Source organism: Podarcis melisellensis (genome assembly GCF_964234715.1).
Source record: "Podarcis melisellensis genome assembly, chromosome: 8".
Taxonomy (NCBI): domain Eukaryota; kingdom Metazoa; phylum Chordata; class Lepidosauria; order Squamata; family Lacertidae; genus Podarcis; species Podarcis melisellensis.
Genome location: NC_138540.1, coordinates 57,881,417 through 57,906,687, shown reverse-complemented (window position 1 = coordinate 57,906,687; position 25,271 = coordinate 57,881,417). Strand labels below are relative to the sequence as shown.

Genomic DNA, 25,271 nt, shown 5'->3' with positions numbered 1-25,271 from the left:
TGCTGTGCACAAGTGCTGTGGTCAGATTTACCCACATCCTTTGCAACGTTTATGGCTATGTTTCCCCCCCCCTGAGAAAAGTTAAGATTCTGGAGAATCTGGATTCTGCCCCTTGTGCCACTATCTGCATTTTTTTCTGTTCTTGTACTGAATTGCAGAATACAAACCATCCGTGATCATCAGAGGTGGCAGCCACATTTCCTACCTGGCTGGACAGCAATGCCCAATGCAGGGAGATGGTTATGGAGCACCAGGTTCTGTGAATATTCACAGAATATTCTCCAAGAAACAATCGGCTCTGCATCATAGGAGTTATAACACGGCTGTCTGGGACTGTAGTACTTAGTCCTGCCAGGGTGTGTAAGAGCTTGCTTTGACAAATAAGCAGCCCGGGGCAAGTCCTGTGGCTTCAGTGGGTAGGCAACACATTCAACCTCTTTTTTTCCATCTGTAAATTGGAATTAACAATGGACTACCTTGCCGAGTTGTTAGGTAGGCAACCACAGGAAGGATTGCAAATTCCTTTGCAAAATAAATGTATTGCCTATAGTATGAAAATATACGTTCCCAAGCTGTGTCCACCAGTGGCATCACTTCTCAACATAAGTGAGAAGGGCCTGGAAGACTCGTTTATAATCCTAGGTGGGAGGACCTCTGCACATGCCCATGTTGCGGGCCTGAGAACTAGATAGGTTCTGAAGTCAAAGGAAGGAACCTGGACTGTGAATGTTGTTCAAGGGAGGATCGGTGTCCATGGCAAGCCAAAAGTGACTCACTCTCTTCCTCCCTCCCTCTCGCTCTTGATGTGGCTCAGCTTCCTGGCCTGACAAGGATATTTCCTCCTCCCCTGCTGAGCTGGCAGCTATGGAAACAGCAAGCCTTGCTCTCTCAGAACAGACCTTGGCAAAGAGGCCCTGCTCAGACTGGAAGGGTTTGCAGTGGTGGGAGCTCACTAGGATTGCCCCCCGCCCCCATTGCTCCGCTTTCCAACTTTGGCCAAGGGGATTTGCAAGATAAGCAACCTGCTGGTACCTACAGGCCAGAGGGACATGAGCTCAGGGACAGTGGCAGTGGCCCCTGTGGCCAAGAACGTGATGGTGTATCGCAACGGGGACCCCTTCTTCCACGGCAGGAAGTTCGTGGTGAGCCACCGGCGGTTCCTGACCTTTGAGGCCTTTTTGAACGAGGTGACCAACACAATCCACGCCCCCACGGCCATCAGAAGCATCTACACCCCCCGGCACGGTCATCGGGTCTCCGACCTGGGCGAGCTGCAGAATGGGTGCCAGTACGTTGCGGGAGGCTTTGAGAGATTCAAGAGACTGGAGTGAGTAGGCACTTGGAGGCTGGCTGTGCTGCCTGCCCTACCGATGGCAGCAGAATATCTGCCCCCCTCCCCAACCCCAAATAATCCCAGGCTCTCTGCAGAAAATCAGCTCCACCGACTGTGAACCTGTTAGCTATGTTGATAGGCAGGGAGGGATGAAGTCAGGTATGAGGGCATTGATTTCCTACCAAAAATGAGGGTGTCTTCTCACCTGGGGCACTGCAAGATGCCAGATTTTTATTTGAAAGTGGCTGCTGGTGTGTGTGTGTGTGTGGGGACTGCGTAGAGGGAAGTTAGGCTTTCAGCACAGCTGTCCTGCACCATTTCCGCAGATAAAAATTGTCCTCCCAAGCTGCAGTTAGCTCTGTAGGGAAACATGTGCTGGTTCAATGTGCACGTTTTCTGCTGTTGAGCAAATAACAGGATTGGGGGGGAGGTCATTTAAACCTGAAAGACCATGCCAAACAGAGATAACCCTTTCTCCCATATGCTGTCCCTGATCCTATCCAATGTTTTTGTTTTCACATACAGCCGCCTCGTGGCTGTGAGCGTTTTAGGAATATGTTTGGGAGATGGCTAGAAATAGACACCGAATCTCGCTGTGTCTGGCAAGTCGTCTTATAAGAAAACTCAGGGAGAGCCCTCTGCTGGCACGTGGTATTTTATTTGTTTATTTATTAAATTTCCATGCTGCCCTATAGCCGTAGATGTCAGGGCCGTTCACATCATAAAATTCTCATATAAAAACACACACAAAATACATAATAAGCATAAGAACAAAGAGAACCCAATAATGCCCCCTCCCACCACACATTAAAAGGGCATCGGATGTCATTCCGCCCAAGGCCTGGTTGAAGAGGAACATTTTCTCTGGGCACCTAAGTGTATAATGAAGGTACCAACTGAACCTCTCTGGGGAGAGTATTCCACAAACAGGGAGCCACTGCAGAAAAGGCCCATTTTCGTGTTGCCACCCTCCGGCCTCCTTGCGGTAGGATCTCCTACATGAGTCCTGATGGCATGAGTGGAAGTTAAGAGCATAAGCAGAGCCCACCTGCTGGATCCGGCCAGTGGCAATCTAGCCCATTACCATTTACCCCCCAACATTTCTCTGATGAAAATAGGGACGTCCTATTCAGTAGTAGTAGTAGTAGTAGTAATAGTAGTAGTAGTAGTAATAGTAATACCCCACACATCTGATTGGGCTGCCCCAGCCACTCTGGGTGGCTTCCAAAGTATATAAAAATTATAATAAAATATTAAACATTAAAAAAATTCCCTATTCAGGGCTGCCTTCAGATGTCTTCTAAAGTAAGGCTGCCATATGTCTGGGTTTTCCTGGACACGTCTGGGAATCAGATTGTAAAAATGGCGGCCGGGCAACTAGGGTGATTTTTAAAATAAAAATGCTTTAAAAAATCCCCCAAAGGCCCAAAGACTTATTTGTTTTTTGGTCTGGATTTTTGCTCTTGGGAATATAGCAACCCCATTCTAAAGGTTGCACAGTTACTTATCTCCTTAGCTCAGGGGTCACATAACTGCATCCTCTCCCACTTCTCTGATGAAAAGAAAAGCAGAACATTCTGGGATCAAATCAGAAACCAGGATGGTTTCTGTAAATCCAGGACTGTCCCTGGAAAATAGGGGCACTTGGAGGGTCTCTCATCCTGTTCTTACTCTGGCCCTCTGGGAAGCGCACAAGGAAGACCTGAGTGCCACAGCAACATCTCTCCCCATTTGTGATTTCCGTACCCATACAGGAGGCCCCACAATGGATTGTGTGTCCCAGGGAGACTCCCCTCCTGGATTGTGACAGCAGCAAGTATGTGATGTCAGCCCACAAACATCACAGGCATTATCCCCAGCAAGTATTGTGTATGTGTGGGCTCCTGACATACAAAGCTGATGTGCAAGGTAACAGAACAGTCTGAATTTCAGCGCCTCTTATCCCACAGTCCGCTGGGAATACAGTCAGTCTTCTGGCAGGCAACAAAGGCTGATTTAAAGAGCGGTGTATCTGGTGGTCAATGTTTAGTGCAGCCTTCCTCAACCTGGTGCCCTTCAGATGCTTTGGACTACAGCTCCCATCAGCCCCAGCTAACATGGCCCAAAACAGGGGTGGGTGGGTGTCCAAAGTCTGGTGGCTTTTCGAGGGTCCCAGAGAGAAGAGGTGACTCAGCCCTTTGCCTGAGACTTGTGGAGAGTGACTGAGGTGAATCATTGTGTTTATTATTAGGAGAGAAGCACTTTCTGCAAGTGCTTTTGACTTTGGAGGTCATGGCTGAGGTTTCGGAGGGACAGGGCACACAAGTCTAATGAGGCTTCTATTGAGGGGCTATATTTTGCTAGAAATAATGGGGGGCATGTTGGACTTAATATTTCTAGAAATGTTTCTCATTTTTTTAGATAAGTGGTTCTTCTTGTCTGTACAGTCTTCTAGGTGCTGTGTGGAGGGTTGGTGAAGTCACCTGTAAGCAATCTTGCTTGGGGAGGCTTTTCCTCTTGTGATTTGGCTGCCTTTGCTTGCTGATTTGATGGTAGCATTTATTGCACTCCATGAAATAAGGACCCCAGCTTGATCACTGCCATTAACCAGAAGAGGGCATCCCTTGCTTTTGACTTTCAGATGTCTCTTGAAGACCTTTTTATGTCAACAGGCCTGTTCAGTTGTTTAAATTTTTAAAAAGACGAGCCAGTCAATTATTATGATAGTTTTGTACTGTTCTGAGGCACTTTACAGGTGGGTGGGTGTGCGTAAAGTGCGTGTGCGTACGCATTGTTGTACATTGCCTTAATATATTTTATGGGAGTAGGCAGTTTATAAATATTTTAAAGAAATAAATATTTTGTTTTAACATGCTGTTTCCCACTATGGGGGCCTTTGGGCCAAAGAAGTGTGTAATTTGTAGTTGTTATAATCATATATTAGAGACTGGATTAGGACCCTAGTCTTTATTTGCTCCTCAAGAGCGTTGGGGGATTTTAATGGTCGTTGACAGTTAGGGATGTTAGCAGAAGAGAAAGGTACGTGTGAGACAGAGGCAGCATTTTGGAGGGCTGTTACAGTACAAAGTTGGGGGTCGTTTCTGGCGTTTGTAAACTATAGTGTCTCTGGCTTTGGTTGCCTCCAAAGAGTCACTATTTTCTGGGAGAGGGGCGGGATTCAAGGGAACACCATAACTTTAGGTTTGCACAACAATTAGCGTTGTTCACCACTGCTGTTCAGGCTGCACAGGAAAAAAAATTGGTTCTAGAAATTTGTTTCGATTGTGCAGATAAAATATAATGGATAGAATTCCACAGGATGTAATATTGGTGTGTGAAAACAATCAAGTTCCAATGATCCCCAGGCATGTACCTCCAGATGATGGAGATGTCAGGTGCCATCCTGACTCCCTGGCATCTTCATTTGTTCGCCAGTGTGGTGTAGTGGTTGAGAGCGGTAGTCTTGTAATCTGGGGAACCGGGTTCGCGTCTCCGCTCCTTCATATGCAGCTGCTGGGTGACCTTGGGCCAGTCACACTTCTCTGAAGTCTCTCAGCCCCACTCACCTCACAGAGTGCTTGTTGTGGGGGAGGAAGGGAAAGGAGAATGTTAGCCGCTTTGAGACTCCTTAAAGGGAGTGAAAGGCGGGATATCAAATCCAAACTCTTCTTCTTCGCAAGTGGCCGAAAGTCAGGTTCAAAATGTGCCTGGCTCTTGGCTAATTTCGAACACTGGCAATAAAGCAGCAGCAGCAATGGCCATGGTGCTGCTGGTGCCTGCTTATTTGCTCACCCCTGCAAGTCCTGAAGGGCACCCCTGCTATACCGCAGCACTTTGTTGCAGATCCAACTAGTTTTTTTAATTAATCACTCAAATGTTGCTGTTTATAAAGATCACATTGGTTTCGTCATGGGACATTAATTCCACCAAACAAGAAGCTGTAAAGCTAAATTACATGTCCAATCCATAGCAGAGGAGAATGAGACTTGGCAACAGTAGACTTAACCAGACCCAATCAGTGAGCCAGACTTGAGCTGGGATTTGACCTCTGCTTGCACACCCTGTTCATTTTCTTCCCTCACTGCTTTGACAGCTACCTAAACCCTGGAATGAAGCAGCTCAATGGGAACCAGAAGAAAGACAGAGTGCAGGTGAGTTCCAGAGCGGGGCAGGGAAAGGCCTCGGCTGTTTGTAAGCAGATGATGCTGCTTTAAAGGATGAGCAGTCTAAAGCGGTTTTCACACACACACAAAAACTTTTATTGGCACATTAGGCACTGTGGAAGCAAAAGAATAAGCTTTGCCTTCAGGCTTACAGTCTGGAAAAGTTACTCTCTCTGCTTGGCCCACCCACTCCAATATAGTCCAGTCTCTGAGAAGCCAATGCAGTGAAGCAAACCTGCAAGAGGGCTCTGAACTGCTCTGTTTCCATGTTTTTAGGCTCAGTAGAAAGCAGCTTTAAGTGATTTTAAATGTTTGGTGTTTTATTATGCTTTTATATTTGTTGGAAACCACCCAGAATGGCTGGGGCAACCGGTCAGATGGGTGGGGGTACAAATAGTAGTAGTAGTAGTAGTAATAATAATAATAATAATAATAATAATGTGTGTGTGTTTGTACACAAATTGCAATGCCTGGTGGCTGATGCAAGTAAGTTATTCACCCACCCACCCACTGATTTTTCTCTTAAATATAGCAACAAGCAGTGGCGTAGCGTGGGTTGTCAGCACCCGGGGCAAGGCAAGTAATTTGCGCCCCCTAACTCATGGATTTGCGCCCCCTAACCCGTGGATTTGCGCCCCCTAACCCTAACCCCCAGATGATGCACCCGGTGTGGCCAGCCCCCCCTGCACCCCCCACATTACGCCACTGGCAACAAGACCTTGAACTATCTATCACTGTTGTGATTCTACTTAGGTTGAAAGGCAAGCAGTGGAGGGGTACAGAATGGTCCACTCATTGAAGATGGTGATATGAATTATATAGGTTAACCTCTGAAGAGTAAATCTGCGGAGGAAGGTCTGCATCTTCCTCAGGCTGAGTGGAACCCCTTGAGTTAGTCCCATCCACCTTACAAGACTAAAAATCATACAATTGTAAGAGTTGGAAGGGAACCACGTGGGTCATCTAGTCCAACCCCCTTTAATGCAAGAATCTTTGGCCCAACTTGGGGCTCAAACCCATGACCCTGAGATCAAGAGTTTCATGCTCTACCAACTGAGCTGCGTAAAGCTTTAGTCACTATAGCAGCAGGGTGTGCACTCAGCAAGCCATTGTGAAGGAGGCTTCTTTCTGTGTTGGTGACAACAGAAAGACCTTGTCTTAGCAGTGCCTCTTAGGAACAGGCCTGCCAAAGCCACAATGATTCACTGTTGTGTGCTGTGTGCCATAGTTCTGGGCTTAGCGGGGAGGGCAGCAGCCCATTTAACCTGTTGTTGGCTGTCTGGTTTCAAATTCTGAGTTGAACTCTAGAATGCATAAACCTGTCAGGCTTTCCTGGGCTGCCTCTGTCTTCTGAGTCACCCCATGTCCGTCGCTTGTCAGACTTGGTCCTCCCTCCCCTCTTCTGGTCTTCCAAAAATCAGATTGTGAGGTTGCTGGGGTAGAGACCCCTGTTGGTCTCTCTTTTCTGTTTATGCTTATCTGCAGAGTACCAAGAGCACGGCTGGATATCTCTTGTTGTCAATAACAATTTTGGTGTTTCTGGTCTTCAGAGCTACCCAGTTATTCCCCAGAAGATGCCTGTTTCGACACAGTGGAGGAAGCAGGCGAACTTGCCCTGCATTATACAGTGAGTGACTCCCTGGCTGCTTCTGACAATTTCCCCTTTGGAGCAGGAGAGAACTAAAACAAATGTTCTTTGGACAGTGGGGGGGGGGGAGTGCAGGGATTATTAGGAAAGGGTCTGAAGGCAGAACATGCCCCGTCCCTCACTCCAGGCCTGGTTCAAGCCATGTTTCTTGACTGTTATAGGGGTAAACGTCTTGGCACAAGGGCTTCGTGCTGCTTTTAGCTTGTGTGTGGTTAGCAAAAATGTATAAATCTGAATTGAGTACCTGTTGGGTGCAAGGCGGCTTGGAGGTTCCTGAAGCAACAGTGGCATTAAGTGTCTTATTGTATGTAGTTGGTGGATTTGGTGGTCGTCATTGTATACCATCAGTGTATACCATTCATACACTGGTTCATCTTGGTCAGCATTGTCTACAGTGACCGGCAGTGGTTCTCCAGAGTTTCAGGCCAGGTTCCCTCCCAGCCCTACCAGGTGCCACTGGGGTTTCAATTGGGACCTTCCATATGCAACCCTGCCACAGAACCACGCCCCTTCCCAAAGGAATGGCGAGCTTACACATACGGGTGACTATGGAAATCATGCCCCATGCAGCCTGTCCCTTTGCTTCTCTGTTGAAGTGTTTTCCGCAACGGGGACCTGCTAAGCCCCCCCTTCCGCCTGATCCTCAACAAGAGCACCCTGCAGGAGTGGAGCGCTGTCCTGTCCATCTTGTCAGTCAAGGCGAACCTGCGGACTGGGGCTGTTAGAAGGTGAGTACTTTGAACAAGCTCCACCCTTTTGCCTGCCTTTCACTTTCCAACAACAAGATTCTTTGGGAAATGTACCCAAAGGTTTTTGTCTCCTAGGAGGCACCTCTATGTGGGATTTATTGAATTCTGGAACACTGGCTATTTATGTGTTGTTTTGTGCCAAAATAGACTATTAAGTAGTTTACAAGTAGAAAAACCAGCTGGGAATGAGATGCTTGAAGTATGGGGCTGCCTTTCCAAAGGTGTAGTGATTAGAGCATTGGATGATGACCTGGGAGACCAAGTTTAAACCCCTACTCAGTCATGAAGCTCACTGGGTGGCCTTCGGCCAGTCACTCTCCGCCCAACCCACCTCACAGGGTTGTTATAAGGATAAAATGGGGAAGAATCCCGCCTTGAGCTTGAAGGAGAGGTGGGGTATAAATGCCATAAATAAATAAAAGTAATTGGCATTGCTAGATTCTTCCTCTGAAAGTGCCATTCCTAGGAATATGTGCAACAAGGTTTGTTGACAGAAGGTTACAAGCAACCACGTGGTCTGTAGGAAGAGATCGGCACTCTGTTTCATATTGGCATCACTGTCATGGTTTTCCTCCCAAGGAATTCAGGGAACTGTAATTTGGCTATTCTGCTCAAAGTCCCAGGCTGTCAACACAGTTCCCAAGGGAAGACAGCGACATTTAAACCCACACTGTTTTATACTGTAGGTTTAATGTTTGAATAGAATACAAATTCATCATTATTATTTTACAGTAATGCAGAAAGGTGCAAAGTTCGTTCTCAAGGCTTTGTAAGCATTTTGATTTGCTAGTTTCACTTCAGATTTATACTGAAGTTTCAGAAACTACTTTATACTGAGGCAGACCATTAGCCCATCTAGCTCAGTATTGCTCACACTGACTGGCAGTGGCTTTCCAGGGTTCTCTCCCATGCAAAGGTTGTTTTCTGCATGCGAAGCAGGTGTTGCACCACTGAGCTATGGCCCTTCCCCATTCAAATATAGAACTTTCTCTCCATCCTCAATCTTGTTCCCAGTTTAGATTCCCCTGCCTGTTATAGATACTCACTTTTCTGTCTCTGGCCAGGCTCTGCAAGCTCAATGGCGATGCCGTCTCCACTGGTGAGGATCTGGTGAGCGGCAACTACTACGTGGCGGTGGGCCTGGAGAAGTACAAAGACCTGCCCTACTTCGAATTACTGGTGCCCCCAAAGATAACACACCAGCCTATTCGGTAGGTGGCTGAAGTCACTGGGGGCAGGTTTAATTGCCACTCCTTAGATGGCCATAAGTCCGTAAACACCAGCCCCTTCCACTCCTTCGTGGTTGTGTTCATGCTGCTAAAACTTGTTCAATCCCTCTTGTTCCAAACATAGCCCTTTAAAACAAAATAAAAATCAATCATCGTATTTGTAGGCAGCTTTTCTACAAAACAAATAATGCTCTTACAACCAAGGAAACAGGAATGCATTTCAAAATCAAAAAGTGCTAAAACAATGTCCTAATTACATAGTAAAACAACACAATAGCAGATATAACAACGTACCAAAGGCAACTTTTTAGCACTATAAGAATTATTATTTTAAAATAAATCTGACCTGTCCAGACCCTCTTTCCCTAACTAAACTTATCCCTGTGTGGGCCGCAGTGAATTTCCTGCTTCTATAATTACAGGGACCACTCAAACAGCAGAAGAATGAGCCACAATCGAGGGGTGAGTTTTGCTGACTTCCCCAGGGGTGGTGCTGACCAGGGATTCTGCTGGTTGAAGGGGGAAGGGCGGGGACAGGACTTCCAGATGGGTTGGTGTGTCATATGGTGGGTTTGGTGGTGCTCATGCAGAATGGCCAGCCCATGTTTCTTCTCAGATATTTTATGAGAAAAATATTTTATTCTAGATTTTCCCTTTCTGGGAAAAACCTATTTTATTTTTTTTTAAAAAAAAGGGTTTCTGGTGACCATTGGGTAGCACCCAAGGAGTTGTTAGATTCTTCAAAAATAGTGTGATTTCTGCAAAACGCTTGCTTCCCTGTGTGATGTATTGGGCTGGTCCACCCCCATTTCATCAAATAAAAGAGATAACAGGGAAGCTAAAATCTCACATTGCTAAATCTCAGTGCATAGGATTTCCTGATGTTGTGCCACAAAAGTCTGCCCTTTCCATTGCCACAGCTCAAAACCCAATTGAAATGTAGAGATAGGCTTTGGTTCCTCTACTCGGAATTCCAGCCCTCTGGGTCTGCCTGTCTTTTTAAAATGAAGCAGCCTTGGGTTAAGTTAACAATTAATTTGATTTATTCACAATTACCCTGGTGGGAATTTTATATCTTCTTTTTTTCCAGTTAGCTAAGCTCCACCTGGCTCCGCCAGAGGGGTCCAGTGACTCAGCACTCCTTGAGCCGCCACAACAGGTAGAGAAACACAAACAGCAGCTCTGGGGAAATGGGGGCTTCTCCTCACGCTTCTCTTTCGTGTTGACTGAAAAAGGGAGCTTGTGATTACATGGTCATCAGTAAAAGTGCACAAATAATATTACTGCAAAGAACTTAAACCCCCTAAGGTTTGTGCAGCCTTAAAAATTCATTGATGTCATATTTTTAAAAACATGTTTCTATTGTATGTATCTCTCCCTTCCATGATTAAATACTTCTATCTCCCCCCCCCCCCGAAAAGCAAATGGTGGCTCTTAATATGCCATTTGGGACAAATGTTTGAACCATTTAAGACAGGGGTGAGCAATCTCCAGACTTCAGGCCAGATTTGGCCCTGTGTGGGTTCCAGTTTGGCCTGTGAGACTGTTTTCCCCAAACTACACCCATCTTCCCCATACCTAATGTCATATAGAATAGATTCACAGAACTGCAGAGTTGGAAGGTAACCCAAAGGTGTTATAGTCCAGTCCCCTGCAATGCAGGAATCTCAACACATGGTCTTTCATCCAGTTTTAAACCATACTGGATCCTGCTTAGCTCTGCAAATGTAACATCAGGTATAGACGTAGGTAGATCATCTGCATGACCAAATTCCCTGTGGGGCACTTGATCATGGTTCATTGCCCATCAGCAGGTGAACTCAACCCATGGTTGCACAGCCAATCCCTCCAGAATGCAGCTTTGCCAAGCATCAGCCTGCCCAAGCTCCTCTTGCTGCAGCCCCCAAGCAGCTAGCATCGTAATGACCCTGTGAGGGTGGGAACAGAAGGTCATCAGGCCCACTGGGCCAGGGAGACTCCACACCCCGATTTGAGATGGTGCATTTTCAAAGTGGACGAATCTCCATGAGGTTGCCATTGAGTCCACCCTCTAGAATTAGAGAGTGAGGACAAATGATGGATGTGCTGAAAGCACTTGTTCTCTGGCTACCCAAGTCTGCCATTTTATTTTGTGGGGACCCTTTCCCCAAGTTTGCTTCAGCATGAGAATATGGAGTGGGAAAAGTCACCCTGTGGTGTGTCTTCCACCTTAGCAATCATTGTGCGGAAACAGCCCTGCTTCTCCCTCAAACCCGATGGCCAGCTCAAAAGTGACGAGGTAGCACACATGGTTCTCTTCCCCACTGTTATCCTCACAACTCTGGGAGGTAGGTTAGCCTGGGAAGCCTTGACTGGCTCAAGGTCACCCAGTGGCCGAGTGGGGATTTGAGCCCTAGTCTCCTGGGTCCTAGTCCCACACTCTAACAACTACACCACACTAGCTTTCTTTTTTTGGTGGAAAGAGGCTAGTTGTGTCAGCAGTGAAATGTGAGTGTAGGAGCTCACAAGTGACAGCCATGGCAACTTGTGTGATTGTGAAGAAACATCTCACCTGAGCATCAGCACTCATAAATGTGGAGATGGTGGGGCTCCCAGCTCAAATAAGGCACCATTCCTAGAAATAAATTACTCCTGAGAATGATAAAATTGTCTCACACTTGCAGCTGAACCTTCGGAGAGTGCAGTCCACAGGGATTGTGCAGAAGGAGAGCAGCCAGAATCTTTCCGCGGTGACGCGGAAAGGCAGGAAACACCTGCGCAAGGAGGCAGACTCCATCTTCCACGCCAAGCCAGGCCAGGTCGGGCGTATCAGGAGGAACTCAAACCAGAATTCTGACCAAGGTAAAAAGGAAAAGGAGGTTTTCTTGCTTGGAATCTCTGTCAGCTAAGCCAGCCCCACCAGACCTCCTCCTCTCCCTCCCCTCAACTGTCATCCTGGGGGCAGCCATTCTCTCAGGCTGCCTCACGGGGAGAGATGGGAAGCAACAGGGCCAATGTAATCAGCTTTGCTGGAGGATCATTTCCATCAGGCCTCACCTGCCCCTGAATTGTGCCAGCTGGTCAATATAGGAACAGCTGTGTAGTGCCTGAGTTTTTTATTTTCCTCTCCCCTCCCTGTTCCTTTTCCCTTGCGTGCTGTGTGAATTTTTAGCTGATAAGCCTGTCTTGTTTTGATTGCATGTAAGCCACTCTGGGAGCCTTTTGGGCTGAAGAGCAGAGTACAAATGTTATAAATGAATGTCACACATAACACAAAGATAGCCTCATTGGTCATTAAAAATAAAACTCAAATCCCTATGGGGGCAGTGTATTCATTCAGGCCAACCAAATGTCTTTATTGGTTGGCTTAATATGCATTGTAGTATCCTTAATACAGTAGTAATAAAGATGGTAGAATTCACATAAAGCCCAACCGCATGTAGTATGACCCGTGTGTGTGCTGTGAAGGTTGTGGAAGGTCTTGGGTTGAGCCAGCTTGATTTAAATTTAGGCTGTGCCCCCTGAAGGTTTCGTCTTCCTGTCTTCCATGAATTTGTCCTTAGCTGGTGGCAAAAACTGTGAATCACATCCATCATGTGTGAGAGATGTTGAAAACTTCTCTGGAATATGACGTAGCTGTGTTATTCAGAAGTACCTCTTGGGTGAAATGAAAAGGTGCTCCTAATTTTAAGGGTAAAGGTCATAGGATTCCCCCAAAGTGAAGACTTCAGACTTGCAGGCCATTTGGGTAGGCTGCCTTCGCAATCCCATTTCCTCTGGTAAGGATGCCCCAGGATACGAAATAATGTTTTCTCAAAATGTTTTCTTTTCCTACAGATGAAGGAAGTGTTTACAAAATAAAAGGTGTAAGGGAAGAGATACAGAATGCCCAGGAAATCAGAGATGATGAAAACACGCAGGTGGAATTGCCTCTTGACCAGGTATGAGGGGGTTATGTGGGCCTCTCTTTCGGTCAACATCTTCTGGATTGATTTTATGAATGGAAACTCTCACCACCGCAAAGAATCCCAGTGGGTGACGAAACTTCAGCAGGAAGAATTCACTCTCAAAATTTGTCTAGGGGAGGAGTTATGGAGAACTCTGAATATTGGGTTGGAGTCTCTTTGCCTTTACATTGACTCAAAAGCTGAAAGCTTTTTTAGATCTCCATCCTCACACAAGGAGCCTGTTGTTAAATTTTACATTCCAATTGTGGCCATGATTCTAAAAAGCAGCTGGCTTTGTGGCTGTGGCCAACTTACTGTATAGCCCTCTACACAGAAGCAAGTCCCATTTTCTTCACTGGGACTTACTGCTGTATGGAGCAGCAAAGCACTTCTCCAGTTGTGTGTGTTGTGAATCCTCTTGGGCCTCTTCAATTTTATCTCCCCTTTTTCCCCAGAAAGCTGCAGAGACTGTAGAAGAGGAAGTTGTGCCCAAAAGTGAATCTTTGCAACGCAGGAAGGTAAAGTAGCCGGAAGGTAAAGTAGCTGCCTCATAGAAATGTGCATATTGTCTGCAGCACCTTTCACAGAAAAAACGTATCCATAGTTTAACCCCTTCACCTTAGAAAAGGTGGTTAATCACTTGAGCACAAAATACCATTTATTCTTGCGCATGTTACCTTTTTCTAAGACAGGGGTAGGGTACATCAGTGGCCCTCCACATCTTGCAGGACTCCCAAGTCTCATTGTCCCCTGCAGGCAGCATGGCCCAATGGTCAGGGATGATGGGAGTTGTAGTCCAGCAACACCTGGGACACCATAAGTCCCCCATCCCTGTTCTCTTCCTACAGCCCTCCAACTCCAGCAGTTGCACCCCAGTTCAACCTTCCTTCCAAAGCCCTCTAGATGCTTATTTCAATATTTTTTGGAGACAGCACTAGCCTTGTTTTTTAATTTCTAATTCTTTATGCATCAAGTAGGTTGAGAATATTGAGAAACTACAGAAGGCCCACACAATTCAGTGTTCTGCTGGTGACTCACAGGAAGAAGTGACAAGAAAGCCTCCTTTCCATCCGGCTTGAAGAAACTTTGTTTCACCTGAGAAAAGACTGTGGTAACACAAAGACCCGGCAGATATGCGTGTGTGTGAGATCCTTAAACAACAACATGCTGGTTTTGTGCAATCTTCGACTCAAATGCTTATCTTATGGATGTTCTTACAATAAAGATGTAGCATTGGAATGCTCTCTACTTTGGAATGTACATCTGAGGATCACATCACAGAGGAGGGCTGTGGTGGTGGGATCCAGGAGACGGAAAGGGGCGCAGACCTCAATGGGACTGTGTATGTGAGACAACTGATACTTGCTAGTTTAATACAGTGACACACACACAAATATGGGAATGGGTAAACAGGTCAGTTAACAAAATTAAAAAATTCCTTCCAGTAGAGACCAACTAAGTTTTTTATTGGTATGAGCTTTCATGTGCATGCACACTTCTTGAGATACAGTGAAACAGAAGTCACCAGACCCTTATATATAGTGAGAGGGGCATTACTCAGAAGGGTGGTGGGAATGGGTGATTAGCTGAAAGGTGCTGTAAACCTGCTGACGACTGTTAACGACTGCAATTCCCACCACCCTTCTGAGTAATACCCCTCCCCACCCTCTCACTATATATAAGGGTCTGGAGACTTCTGTTTCAGTGTATCTCAAGAAGTGTGCAGGCACACAAAAGCTCATACCAATAACTTAGTTGGTCTCTAAGGTGCTACTGTAAGGAATTTTTGTTTTGTTTTGACTATGGCAGACCAACACAGCTACCTACCTGCAACCACGACAGTTAACATCAACCAGGGGTGTGCAAGAGAAAGTGTGCATGCACTCACTTCACTTTTCCAAGGGATTTGTGCAAAAGCTGGGTCCAGTAGAATTAATCTGAGCCTTGAGAGCACATCGTGCGGGAAATGGGAGTCCAACTGCCTCCTTCAGTTCTAAGTACTTTTCAAGGGAGAAGGTAGTAAGGAACCTCATCATCTCATGATCAAGGGGGCAGTAAGCCAGGAGTTCAGGGGCTTTATGTGGGCTGGGAGACATCATTGTGGCAGTGCAAGTCAGACTGGCAAACTGTGTCTTAAAATAATTTTTTTCTCAATTCTTGTTCATACTATAACCACATTTGCTATAAAATTGATTCTGACCCAGATTTGGGATTGAAAATGTCTTGATGGTCCTGCTAGATGGTCTACACCAGTGGAGGGTGCGTGCGAGTATATTGGCTCTCCTATAGCTTTTCAGCTTTTAATACTAATATGTTTTGAATGGAGGGAACTGGCACTACACTTTAGTGACTTATCTGGCTGATAGCAATCCTAGGGGACTGCTGCTCTGCCCCAAGGCTCCTCTTGGCTGTGTCACCCTCCTGTGCCCTCCCCATTCATTTGCTCAGGGGCCCTTTCATTTCTTGGATGGATTTTTAAATGTCATTGTAAACTGCCTTGGGAACTAAGGCTGAGAGATGGGGCACAAATACATAATTGCAAGGCTTGATTTAAATATGAGGCAGTGTGGGGAGACAGACTGTTTAATAATGCATCTCTGTCTTCAAGCAAACTTATACATTAGCATTCACCATATACTGTCAGTACAAAACATTTATTTAGTGTCAACAGTGCATAACACCCCTCTCATTTCCAGACTAAGGTTGCCATATTTTGAAGAACAAAAAAGAGGACACATTTGCTAACTTCTACTTTTAATTACCTCATGGTATGTCACTTTCAAATGCACTTTGTTCTTCTTTCTGATGTTGTCTGGCCCAAGCATATTTCTCTGTAGATCTTATCTTATTCAACAACTGCTTATTGCTTAAGAGATAAGCATGAAATTCCTTGCAAGTAAAGTGCTTATAATTATATTGTACTAGCAATATATTCCGCAGCGATTCCAAGGATAAGTGGCCTCTTTCTTTGCTCCACCAACTCTGCATCAAAGAGAAAATGTGTTCCATATTTGCATTATCATGTGATGCAACAGCAAAAAAAAACTGTGCAATCTTCAAAAGTTCTGAGTGGCACATGTTTTGGGAAGTCTCAAAGTACTTGGTCCACTTCTGATGTGCCTGAAGATTAATGAACCTATCATCACCTTTGTATTGATCCACAAACTTCTTGAGGTTGCAGAATTGATCAAAGCATTTCACATCATCTATGGACACATCCCTGTCCAGGAGAAATTTTATGGAAAGTTCTACCTTATCCCACTCAAGTGACTCACTAAGAGACATCCACATGAAGCATGAAAACTCTTTCATGGACTCCATCCATTTTCCCAGATATTCTATGCAGCTGTCATATAAGCTATTTACTTCTGCATAGAATTTGTTACACTCTGCACCAAGACCCTCCTTACGCTTTTCTTCTAGAAGGCTCTTAACTTTGAGGCACATAAAGTTGTTGCTTTTATGTTCATTGAGCACATTCTGAACACAAAGCAGAACTTTCAGAACCTCTACAACTGAATTATTTTCCCTTTCGAGTTCTAAAATATATGAGTGAAACATACTCATGAGAGACTGCAAGTGCAATAAATAAACCTCACTAAACGCGTGCTCAAAAAACCTTTTTAACACTGTTGGTGGATTATTCTGCGAGAGAAAAAATGCCTTGACAGCTGGAAACACACGAATGAGTCTATTGACACCTGGAAATAATGACAACCACCTTGTCTTGCTATGAGATAGCAGCTTTTTGTATTCAGTATCTACAAATTCACAGTACTCCTTTAACTGCTCCGTTTGGACTGTATAGATGTGAAAGTACTGGTATATCTTGAAAATGATGCTCTCAACATCAATGTCCAAAGTTTCTGCTGCCTGATGAACACAATTATTCAAAATGTGTCCTGGACATCCCACACCAATTAAAGTTTTGTTATCTAGCTCATTGTTCAACTTTGCGAACACATTTCTTCCTTCTGAATCCCATCGTATCCCTCCAAACATTGTGTTGCAGTTGTCACCTATGAATGCTATGCATTTCTTTAGCAGTCCTTTACTTTCAAGAGTTTCCTTCACGTATGACAAGATTGTATCTGCAGTCTCATTGGGTTGGCTTCGCATTTCAATTATTTTGGACTGCAAACCACCACTTTTCCAGTCAAAATACTGAATAACTATTGGAAACACCTTTACTGAACCATGGTTACTCCCCTCAGTAGAAACTCCACAATAACATATGTCATTTTCTTCAATGCTTTTCAAAACATTTTCCAAACAATCAGGTGCCAAGACAGAATTTACAATTGCTTCTGTCTTGGTTTTTGCACTTGAAAACTTCCTTGCGATATTGGAATCCGGGAATGTTGTCTTCAGTAGGCCTGATGTGCACGCCATCACGTTATAACTGTTGTGGTGCTTAACAGTGTGAAAAGCAAAAGTTCCTTCAGCTGCGGTTACTTCATCTTCCAATTTGCTACATGGTTTTATGAAAAAGTCTGTTAATTGTGCTGAAGAAGCTTCGCCTCGAATTGCTTTTTTGTGTTTTTCGGACTCCACGTGTGATTGCAAGTCACGTCCTCCTTTATTTGCCACAGAGACAAATGTACCCGGTTTACATATCATGCATTCGCCTTCAAAATCATCTCTACCTCTTCTAAAACAGGTATACTTCTTCTGTAGCCCAACAGAAAATTTACATTTTCTTTTCGGCATTTTGTTGCGTAGAAGCACTAAATCTCAGTTTTGCCTGAAATGTTTGAACCAGAAGGCAAAAACAGCTCTTGAAAGTAGTATGCAGAACTTAAGAAGTTTATACAATTATCCATTCCATGTGAGAAAATAGTAGTCCAAGGTGTTATCCTGAATTTAAAGAGAATTTCAAAAGTTCATGAGGTGGGTTCTGCAGACTTCAGAAGTGTTTGAAGTGGAAAAGTGACTGAGCTGGTTTTAATCCCAATTCCCTTTTTAGTCAATGTTTTCCCTTTCAACCGAAGCAGACTCTGCAGGTTAACATCCAGCTACCTTTTTTGCCCCACAAGCTGAGGCAACAGGTTGCTAAATATCCAGGCCTCATGTTCAGAATCCAGATCACCTAGAAGGCCAGGCTGGGAAAAAGAGACAAGACACATGCAATCAATGTTCCCTTCTCCGGACGTGAACACCATGTACTTGTGAACAAGCAAGCCTTAAAATAAGAACATGCAACGAAATCCACGTCGATTGCGCTGGAAGCATACGCTAAAGTCGGCAGCAAAAAGGGTAGGTGAGAATGTCTTACTGCAGGGTGAAACGGCGATACTACCATAGGAGGCAGGCGCGAAGGAAACCGGAGGAATTAAAACTATCACCAAGCACGCTCCTTGGCCCAACGAACTAGCAGAAGAGAATGCAGTCTTTGGTGAAAGGAGGAGTTGCAGTTGCAACCCCAAGGCATAAGAGTTACTTGGGAAAAGTCCCCGTTATGCACCAGAGGTGGCAAGCTCGGATCCGGGACCCGAGGAAAGAAAGAAGGGGTGGAGGAGGAAAAGTGCCCGTGGATCTCAGCGCCTAGCCTGCGGGAATGCGCGCGCGTTTCCTGCCCTCCATAGCTGTCAACCTTCCCTTTTTTTGCGGGAAATTCCCTTATTCCAGTGCCGTTTCCCGCTGTTATCCCGGATTGTTAGATATCCCGTAGACTGTCCCCGGGACAGGTAAGGCTGCTGATCCCTGTCAAATCAGCTACAGCTTTATCATGTTGATCTGCCAATATAATGGTTCTACCCTGAAAATCTGTGCAGTAATAATAATTGTGACCATGTGCACAGTTCCTTTTTGAGCAAGTGCAAGTAACACTTCTGAGATTGAGGAGGGAGGAGGAATCGCGGGACAAACAAAACCGTAGCTGTCAACCTTCCCTTTTTTGGCAGGAAATTCCCTTATTCCAGCACCGTTTCCCGCTGCTATCCTGGATTATTAAGATATCCCGTACACTGTCCCCGGGACAGGTGAGGCTGCTGATCCCTTATTTTCGAGGCTGCTGACCCCTTATTTTCGAATCTGAAAGTTGACAGCTATGCTCCCCTCCCATTTCATAGCCAGGTAAAGTCGGGTACGACTCCCCCCCCCCCGCGTCCCAGGTTGCCCTATCTACACTCTCCCTCCCTCCCTCGCAATCCGCCTCCAACTGCCGCCCCTCGACCAAGCTGGACCCCAATGGAACTTCAGTCCCATTATTTTTTCCCCTTGGAAGAAGAAAGGAGACGGGGGAAGGACGGAGAGGCCACAAGCTCGAGGCAGGGGGCGAAAGACCGAACTATGGGAGCCTCAGAGCCCGGCTTCTCCTCCCTCTTCCGCCCCCCCCCCCCACGGACGAGCCCCGCCCCCCACACGCAAACATTGTTTCCTCCGCCTCCTTTTCCCTCAGGCCGGTCGGCGGTGTGGCAGGAGGAGGAAGCGTTGTCGCCGCCGCGACTCTCACCTGCCAGCCCAGTTCCGGCAAAGCACAGCAGCTCCAGTCGGGATCCCGGATTTTGAACGCTCCTCTTTGCCGCCGTTTCTCCCCCGCCGCGCCCACAAGGCCTCGCTCCAGTCTGCCAGCCAGTTCCAAAATGGCGCGGCTCAAAGGCGCATGCGCGATGCCTTGCGAACAAGCCTCGCGAGAGCTCGCCGCCAACAGTTGCCAACAAGACTTGGCTGCGGGGGGGGGGCAGGTGTGTTGGGCGGAGATTATATTACATTAAATATATCCTATCATACTGGTATATCAACCTGCATCTTTCCGTTATAAGGGATTAGCGTATAGGATGAGCCCTAAAATAAGGGGCAGTTATTTGGAGAAACAGGAGACTAAAAGTGTAGTGAACGATATTATAGGCGCCTGCTGAGAAACCCTCGACCGATGGTGCTTAATGTAATTGTACCAACAATTAATTTGGAAGCAAATGACGGAAGACATTCGCCTCCGTCATCCAGCCCGGAGAACGAAGAGAGCGCCTGGACAGCGCCACTTAGCGGCCGCTCTGAGGAACTTAAGGAAAAAGGAAGAAGAAAAGAGCCCGCGCTTGTCGCGCTTCGCTGACGTCATCGAGAGACGCGGTTGCCAGGGCAGCCAGCGCTGAGGAAAATGATGGAGGAAAGCGAGGAAGAGCGGCAACGACTGATGCTGAGGAGGAGAGTGGTGACTCTTCAGGTGCCGGAAGCAGGATAGTGGGTGGCATCGGTTGGCATGGTGGACCTGCCACTCAAGGCAGACCTAGGGGTGCTCGTCCTCATGGTTTGGCTTGCTATCGTGGCCTCATCCCCCTGGGGACCCTGAAAAGCAGCAGCAGCCCTGGGCGGGCGGGAGGCTTGATGTGGGTGCAAAGCAGGCGAGAGGAGCTTCTGCATGCAAAACTGGGAGCTTCTTCATGCAAAGCAGATACTCTCCCTTCCCAACATGGCCTGCTTTGCGTAAATACACATTTCACCCATCCCACCCCTTTCCTCAGTGATTCCCTCGCAGCAAATAAACTGCTCTGCTTAAAGCATTTTGTTCTGCTGTTGCTGTTTTTAAATGGAAATGGCGGCTTCTGTTAAAAAATGCCCATAGGGAAAAGTTCTCAAAAGTGGTGGTGGTAGCATGTAATATATAAATACACACACACATACATATGCCTTTAGCTCCTCTTTCTTTCCTTTCCTGCCTCCAGCATCTCCTCTCTTGGGATTGGGGTCAGGAGCGCAGTATACTAGGACTGCCAACTTCCTAACTGGCCTTTCTCCTGCATCTTCTACAGCAGCCTGGCAAAGGTGGAGATAGAAAAACCATCACTATATAATTCCTGCTTGTTGGGCTGCTTTTTAAAGCCACAAGACCAGGAAGTGGGGGGACTCATGGAAACCCTAGAAGGCTGGCCTGTGTGGACTTGTCTTATTAAACCAGGCTTGAGCTAATGGCCTTTAATTCCTTCCTAATTTGTGATTGTTATTTTTTTATGATTCATTTACTTCCTAGGCTCATGTCAGGGGTTACCTGGTCAGGAAGAGATTTCAAAACTTAAAGGGGGAATATGAGAACATCGTCAAGGAGATTGAAGGGGATCTGGATTGGCTGAAGTGGGACAGTCATTCCATGCCTGTGCCAGTGTTTCTTCCAAAGGTATGGTTACTGGTTCTTTCTGCTCTTGGTAGAAGCTGGCAGTGCTTATAATTTCACTGGCTTTTAATTGCACAAGGATGTAAGAGAAGAGGGAAATGAAAACTGACATCAGTAAAAGTGAGGGTGATACTTAATGTTGCAGCCATGAATTGAAAATTGTGCTCTTCTTCCACTGTCTTAAATATAGTCTGTCCAGAAACCAATAAAAGCCAAGGAATTGAGTGTCCAAAAGCCAGGGGCCAACAAGAACAAGTTGCATGAAAAGGAGGCAGTGCTTTGTCGTCAAGATGAGCTACTCTCCAAAAAAGACCTTGATTGCAAGATGCAATCACCAGCTGAAGTGGTGGCAGAAACTGAGGCTGAGGAGCATCTTGTGGGCAGCCCCCCTGGGAATGCTTGCAGCTTGCTAGGAGAAAGTGAGGAAGGCAAGCACCACAGTAGCATGTCATCTGAATGGAGCAGCATGATCCTCAACATGGAGTCTCCGAGGGTGAGCCAAGGTAAGGCATGTGGAACAATTTGAGACTCCAAGCTCCCATCCACTGTCTTCCTTTGCAGTACAGTTGCTGTTTTTCTCTGTTCTTCAGCATCATCACCCAATATAGTGCTTTTTGCTTATGCCGAAAAGGCAAGTCCCTGCCCCAATAAACTTACCTGGTAGTGGGGGGCAGGGAAGAGGAGCCAACCAGAGGGGAGAGACAAGGGGGGGCAGACTAAGAGTGGTTTCTTGACCTTTTGTGCACCTCTTGTTGTGCAGAGCTTCATTTCCAAAGAGTACCAGAGATGCCCCAAGCTGTGCCTGACCTCCAGCGCTACCGAAAGCACCTGGCCATGGAGCTGCTGTGGCTGCAACAAGCAATCGGCAGCCGTAAGAACATAAGAGCTGGTTCTCAAGGAGCCATGGGGTGCCTTCTGTGCATAGGGAGGAGATGCTAGGAGAGCAGGTGCTGCAGTGTGGAGCTGTGACTTCTTGTTCACACCTTTGTAAGATGATGCCTACAGCACCCTCCCACCATTGAGAAAAGAGCTGGTGGGTCTGGGATGATTCTTCACCTTTCGTTTCTTTTAATCTCAGTGGGTGGGTAAAAGGTAAAGGTAAAGGGACCCCTGACAAGTCCAGTCATGAACGACTCTGGGGTTTCGGCACTCATCTCACTTTACAAGCCAAGGGAGCTGGCATTTGTCCGCTTCCGCAGACAGTTCAGCACCAAATAGCTAAAACTGTCAAAGGCACTATCCATTGGAGTCTATTTTTTTTTTTTTTGGAGTCTAATGGGGGTACTGGCAGTGGCGTAGCGTGGGTTGTCAGCACCCGGGGCAAGGCAAGTAATTTGCGCCCCCTAACCCGTGGATTTGCGCCCCCTAACCCTAACCCCCAGATGTTGTGCCCGGTGCGGCCGGCCCCCCCTGCACCCCCCCACGCTATGCCACTGGGTACTGGTGCTTATTACAATTTAATATTCATTTCAGAACCAATGGTGCCCTAGGTGCTGTGTAAAGGACAAGACTTCATCTGCAACTCATTTCCTTATTTCTTCCTTTCCTCTCTCTCACTTTTTTCCCTTCCTCCCTCTTCATAGTATTTGATCCTGAAACAGAAGTTGGGGAGCCCAGAGTGACTGCCGACTTGGAGGTCTCCAGCCTATGTTCCCAGTCAAACAGAAACAGATGTAACTGCTCTTACCAGCCATCAGGGGGAAGAAAGCATTGGGGGAGCAGCTCCCACCATGACTGCAGGAAAAAGCTTGTAGTTCCCTGGAGCTGGCTACTCTGCATGGTCCCAGCCTTTGATGTTTGTGAAAGCAACAGTGAAGACTCTCTTCCGATTTATCTGTTGTGAGTGAGGCTCAGAGCCCATTTCTACAGACTGATAGCTGGTCTACCTTGGATGAAATCTGAACTTTACACAAGCTATTAGCACCCTTTATGGTCTCTGTATTGGCTTGTTCTGCAGTCTGTTGCTTGTTGACCTTGGCTGCATGTGGATGATTTAACAGAAGGAGGTAAGTCCCAAATTGGAGGCGGAGCTTTGTGGCTTCGTAGAGTTCAGCTCCCATAACTGTACTCCAGTGCTTACAAATATCACTGTGAAGTGACAGACATGGCTCTTAACCTTTGTAGAATAGGCTGCATTCAAGCCACACAGTGTTTAGATGTGCATCAGTACACCCACAACCACCTCTCCATCCTCCATGGACAATATCTAAAAAGATTTAAATGCACACCTGTGACAGTGGGTGTAGTGCAGAGACTTTTAAGGGAAGATGGACGAAGAAAAAGCCGATACTGTGGAGAACACACAAGAGGATAACAACTGGGTGGCATCATCATGTAGGTGTCCCATAAAAAATGAGGGAACAATGTGTTAACTCTCTGCTAAATGTGCAAAACAAGTGCTGTTGGACTCTAGGGGAACTGTAAGTGTCTAGCGTAGACAACTCCTGGATGTCTCTATTCCATTACTTATTTTGTTGTCCTTGTTCTCATGTTGCACTAGGCCAAACCATGGCTTACTGAGACCAAAGGAACTCAAGTCCCCCTGCTTTTGATGAGATGCTCCTTAGAAGGTGCCCCATGCAAAAAGGACCTCTCTGCAGCTAGAAACTTGGATTTTCAAAGGAATAAAATGGCTATCAAGAGCACTGGCCAGGCACCCAATATCCTGGTCCCAGGCTTCTTTGGGGAGAGGAGAGATACGGTCATGACTACTTGAAACTAAACAAGCACATGCCCAAGCCTGGCTAAGAACCAGTTTCCTTCAGAACCTCCAGGCTCCCAGTTTGGCAGAGCTCCAGGCAGTCCGTTCTGGCCAGAAAGAAGAGACTCTGCCTGAAGTTTTGGCTTCCTGTTTCCTTCAAGGGGTTGAAGGGAGTTTCCGAACCTGTATTATTTTTTTTGGCAGTTTGTATATCATGGTTCCCTCCTAAAGAATAGATGTCGCTTGATAAGTGGTATGTTCTATGGCACGTGCCTTTGTTTGTCCTGCTCATAACCCTAAAGGGACTCAAGGAGGCAGGTGAGTAGAGAGAGAATGTTTAACACCGTTTGGGGTCTCATCACCCACACTTGTAGGGATCAAGACATTTGCCCCCTTTTAAGGGAACGGGAAGAAATTTACTTAGCCAGGACCTTTCGACTCTTAGCTCTGGCAGAACCAGAACCTCTTAAGACCAGGCTTCCTCAACCTTGGCCCTCCAGATGTTTTTGGCCTACAACTCCCATGATCCCTAGCTAGCCGGACCAGTGGTTAGGGATGATGGGAATTGTAGTCTCAAAACATCTGGAGGGCTGAGGTTTAGGAAGCCTATCTTAGACTCTTGCATACATAAATTTTATTTGTGGTGCCCTCCTTTCTATTCCCCCACCCAAACTGAATTGGGTAGGTCAGGTTTTAATTTCAACAGTAATTGCCAGCTAAAGATGTTTGTTTTGGTGGGGTGGTCATAAGCATCACTCATTAACTTCCCCCTTACACCAGATAATATAAGGAAAATGATATTAAGCCTCACTTAAGAAGCTGGCATAATAACCTTCCCATGCACAGACAGAAAGAAGTGGCACACAAGCCTTGAAAAAATGTGGGGCAGGATAGGACCCAGAAGGATTTCATGGTGACTGGAGACAGTGGCCTTGGAGATGCTGTGTGCATGAAATCCCAACACAGTTGATGATGTGGATACAAAAAACAGATGTCACATTCCTAACTTTCAACAGATGGGAACAGGGAAGACCCTGGGCTGGCACAGGCTCTCTTTGGGGCATCTGGACCCAGAAGCCTTGCCTTGTTTTCCCACTCCCTAGATGCAGGATGGCTTCCTTCCCCCAACACCCTTTCTCATCCACTCATCCACTGCATTCCAGTCAACTTCCTGCCCAGCCCCCCCCCCCGCCTGCAGGAAAACATCTGGCTCCAATTAGAGCAGCAGCAGGAGGAGAGGACAGGCTATTTTTATCAAGCCAAACTAGGGAGGAGTGGGATAAAGAGCAAAAGGAGCAGGGAGGAAGGGGTGTGTGCCTTGAGCCCTTTTTGTCCCAGGACCAATGACCCCAAATGTCCTACCAGGGGCCAGATGCTGTCAGGGGTGGGGTTTGTTTTCTTGGATGGAATAATTGGTTGCTTTCCCTAATTGC

The 25,271-nt window shown here is 46.4% G+C and overlaps 2 protein-coding genes and 2 long non-coding RNA genes across 10 annotated transcripts; 2 read left to right on the top strand and 2 right to left on the bottom strand.

Annotated features, from left to right (window-relative positions):
- Positions 1-875: 875 nt before the first annotated feature.
- Positions 876-14,266, top strand: DCDC2B (doublecortin domain containing 2B). Of its 5 annotated transcripts, none has more exons than XM_081924171.1 (11): positions 876-1,327; positions 5,406-5,463; positions 7,026-7,102; positions 7,720-7,851; positions 8,937-9,083; positions 9,524-9,563; positions 10,192-10,260; positions 11,765-11,942; positions 12,918-13,021; positions 13,483-13,561; positions 14,002-14,266. In XM_081924171.1, exons 1-10 carry the CDS (start codon positions 1,050-1,052, stop codon positions 13,552-13,554), a joined length of 1,155 nt encoding a protein of 384 aa, XP_081780297.1. In that variant the 5' UTR covers positions 876-1,049; the 3' UTR covers positions 13,555-13,561; positions 14,002-14,266. The 5 variants fall into 5 exon arrangements, with proteins under 5 accessions (XP_081780297.1, XP_081780298.1, XP_081780296.1 ...); XM_081924172.1 differs by having other exon boundaries at positions 877-1,327; positions 13,483-13,545; XM_081924170.1 differs by having other exon boundaries at positions 877-1,327; positions 14,005-14,266.
- On the bottom strand, positions 9,090-11,785 carry LOC309377205. Its single transcript, XR_014171489.1, has 3 exons — positions 11,653-11,785; positions 10,158-10,327; positions 9,090-9,227 (listed from the first exon to the last, which is right to left on the bottom strand). It is a non-coding gene; the product is annotated as an uncharacterized lncRNA (long non-coding RNA).
- Positions 14,267-15,558: 1,292 nt separating the features above from the next.
- LOC309377203 lies at positions 15,559-19,682 on the bottom strand. Its single transcript, XR_014171487.1, has 2 exons — positions 19,482-19,682; positions 15,559-18,129 (listed from the first exon to the last, which is right to left on the bottom strand). It is a non-coding gene; the product is annotated as an uncharacterized lncRNA (long non-coding RNA).
- A 45-nt stretch (positions 19,683-19,727) lies between these two features.
- Positions 19,728-23,502, top strand: LOC309376529 (IQ domain-containing protein C-like). 3 transcript variants are annotated; one of them, XM_081922933.1, is made up of 5 exons: positions 19,728-20,192; positions 20,997-21,140; positions 21,328-21,640; positions 21,898-22,008; positions 22,721-23,502. In XM_081922933.1, exons 1-5 carry the CDS (start codon positions 20,127-20,129, stop codon positions 22,978-22,980), a joined length of 894 nt encoding a protein of 297 aa, XP_081779059.1. In that variant the 5' UTR covers positions 19,728-20,126; the 3' UTR covers positions 22,981-23,502. The 3 variants fall into 3 exon arrangements, with proteins under 3 accessions (XP_081779059.1, XP_081779061.1, XP_081779060.1); XM_081922934.1 differs by lacking the exon at positions 19,728-20,192 and adding an exon at positions 20,214-20,261; XM_081922935.1 differs by lacking the exon at positions 21,898-22,008.
- Positions 23,503-25,271: the final 1,769 nt, after the last annotated feature.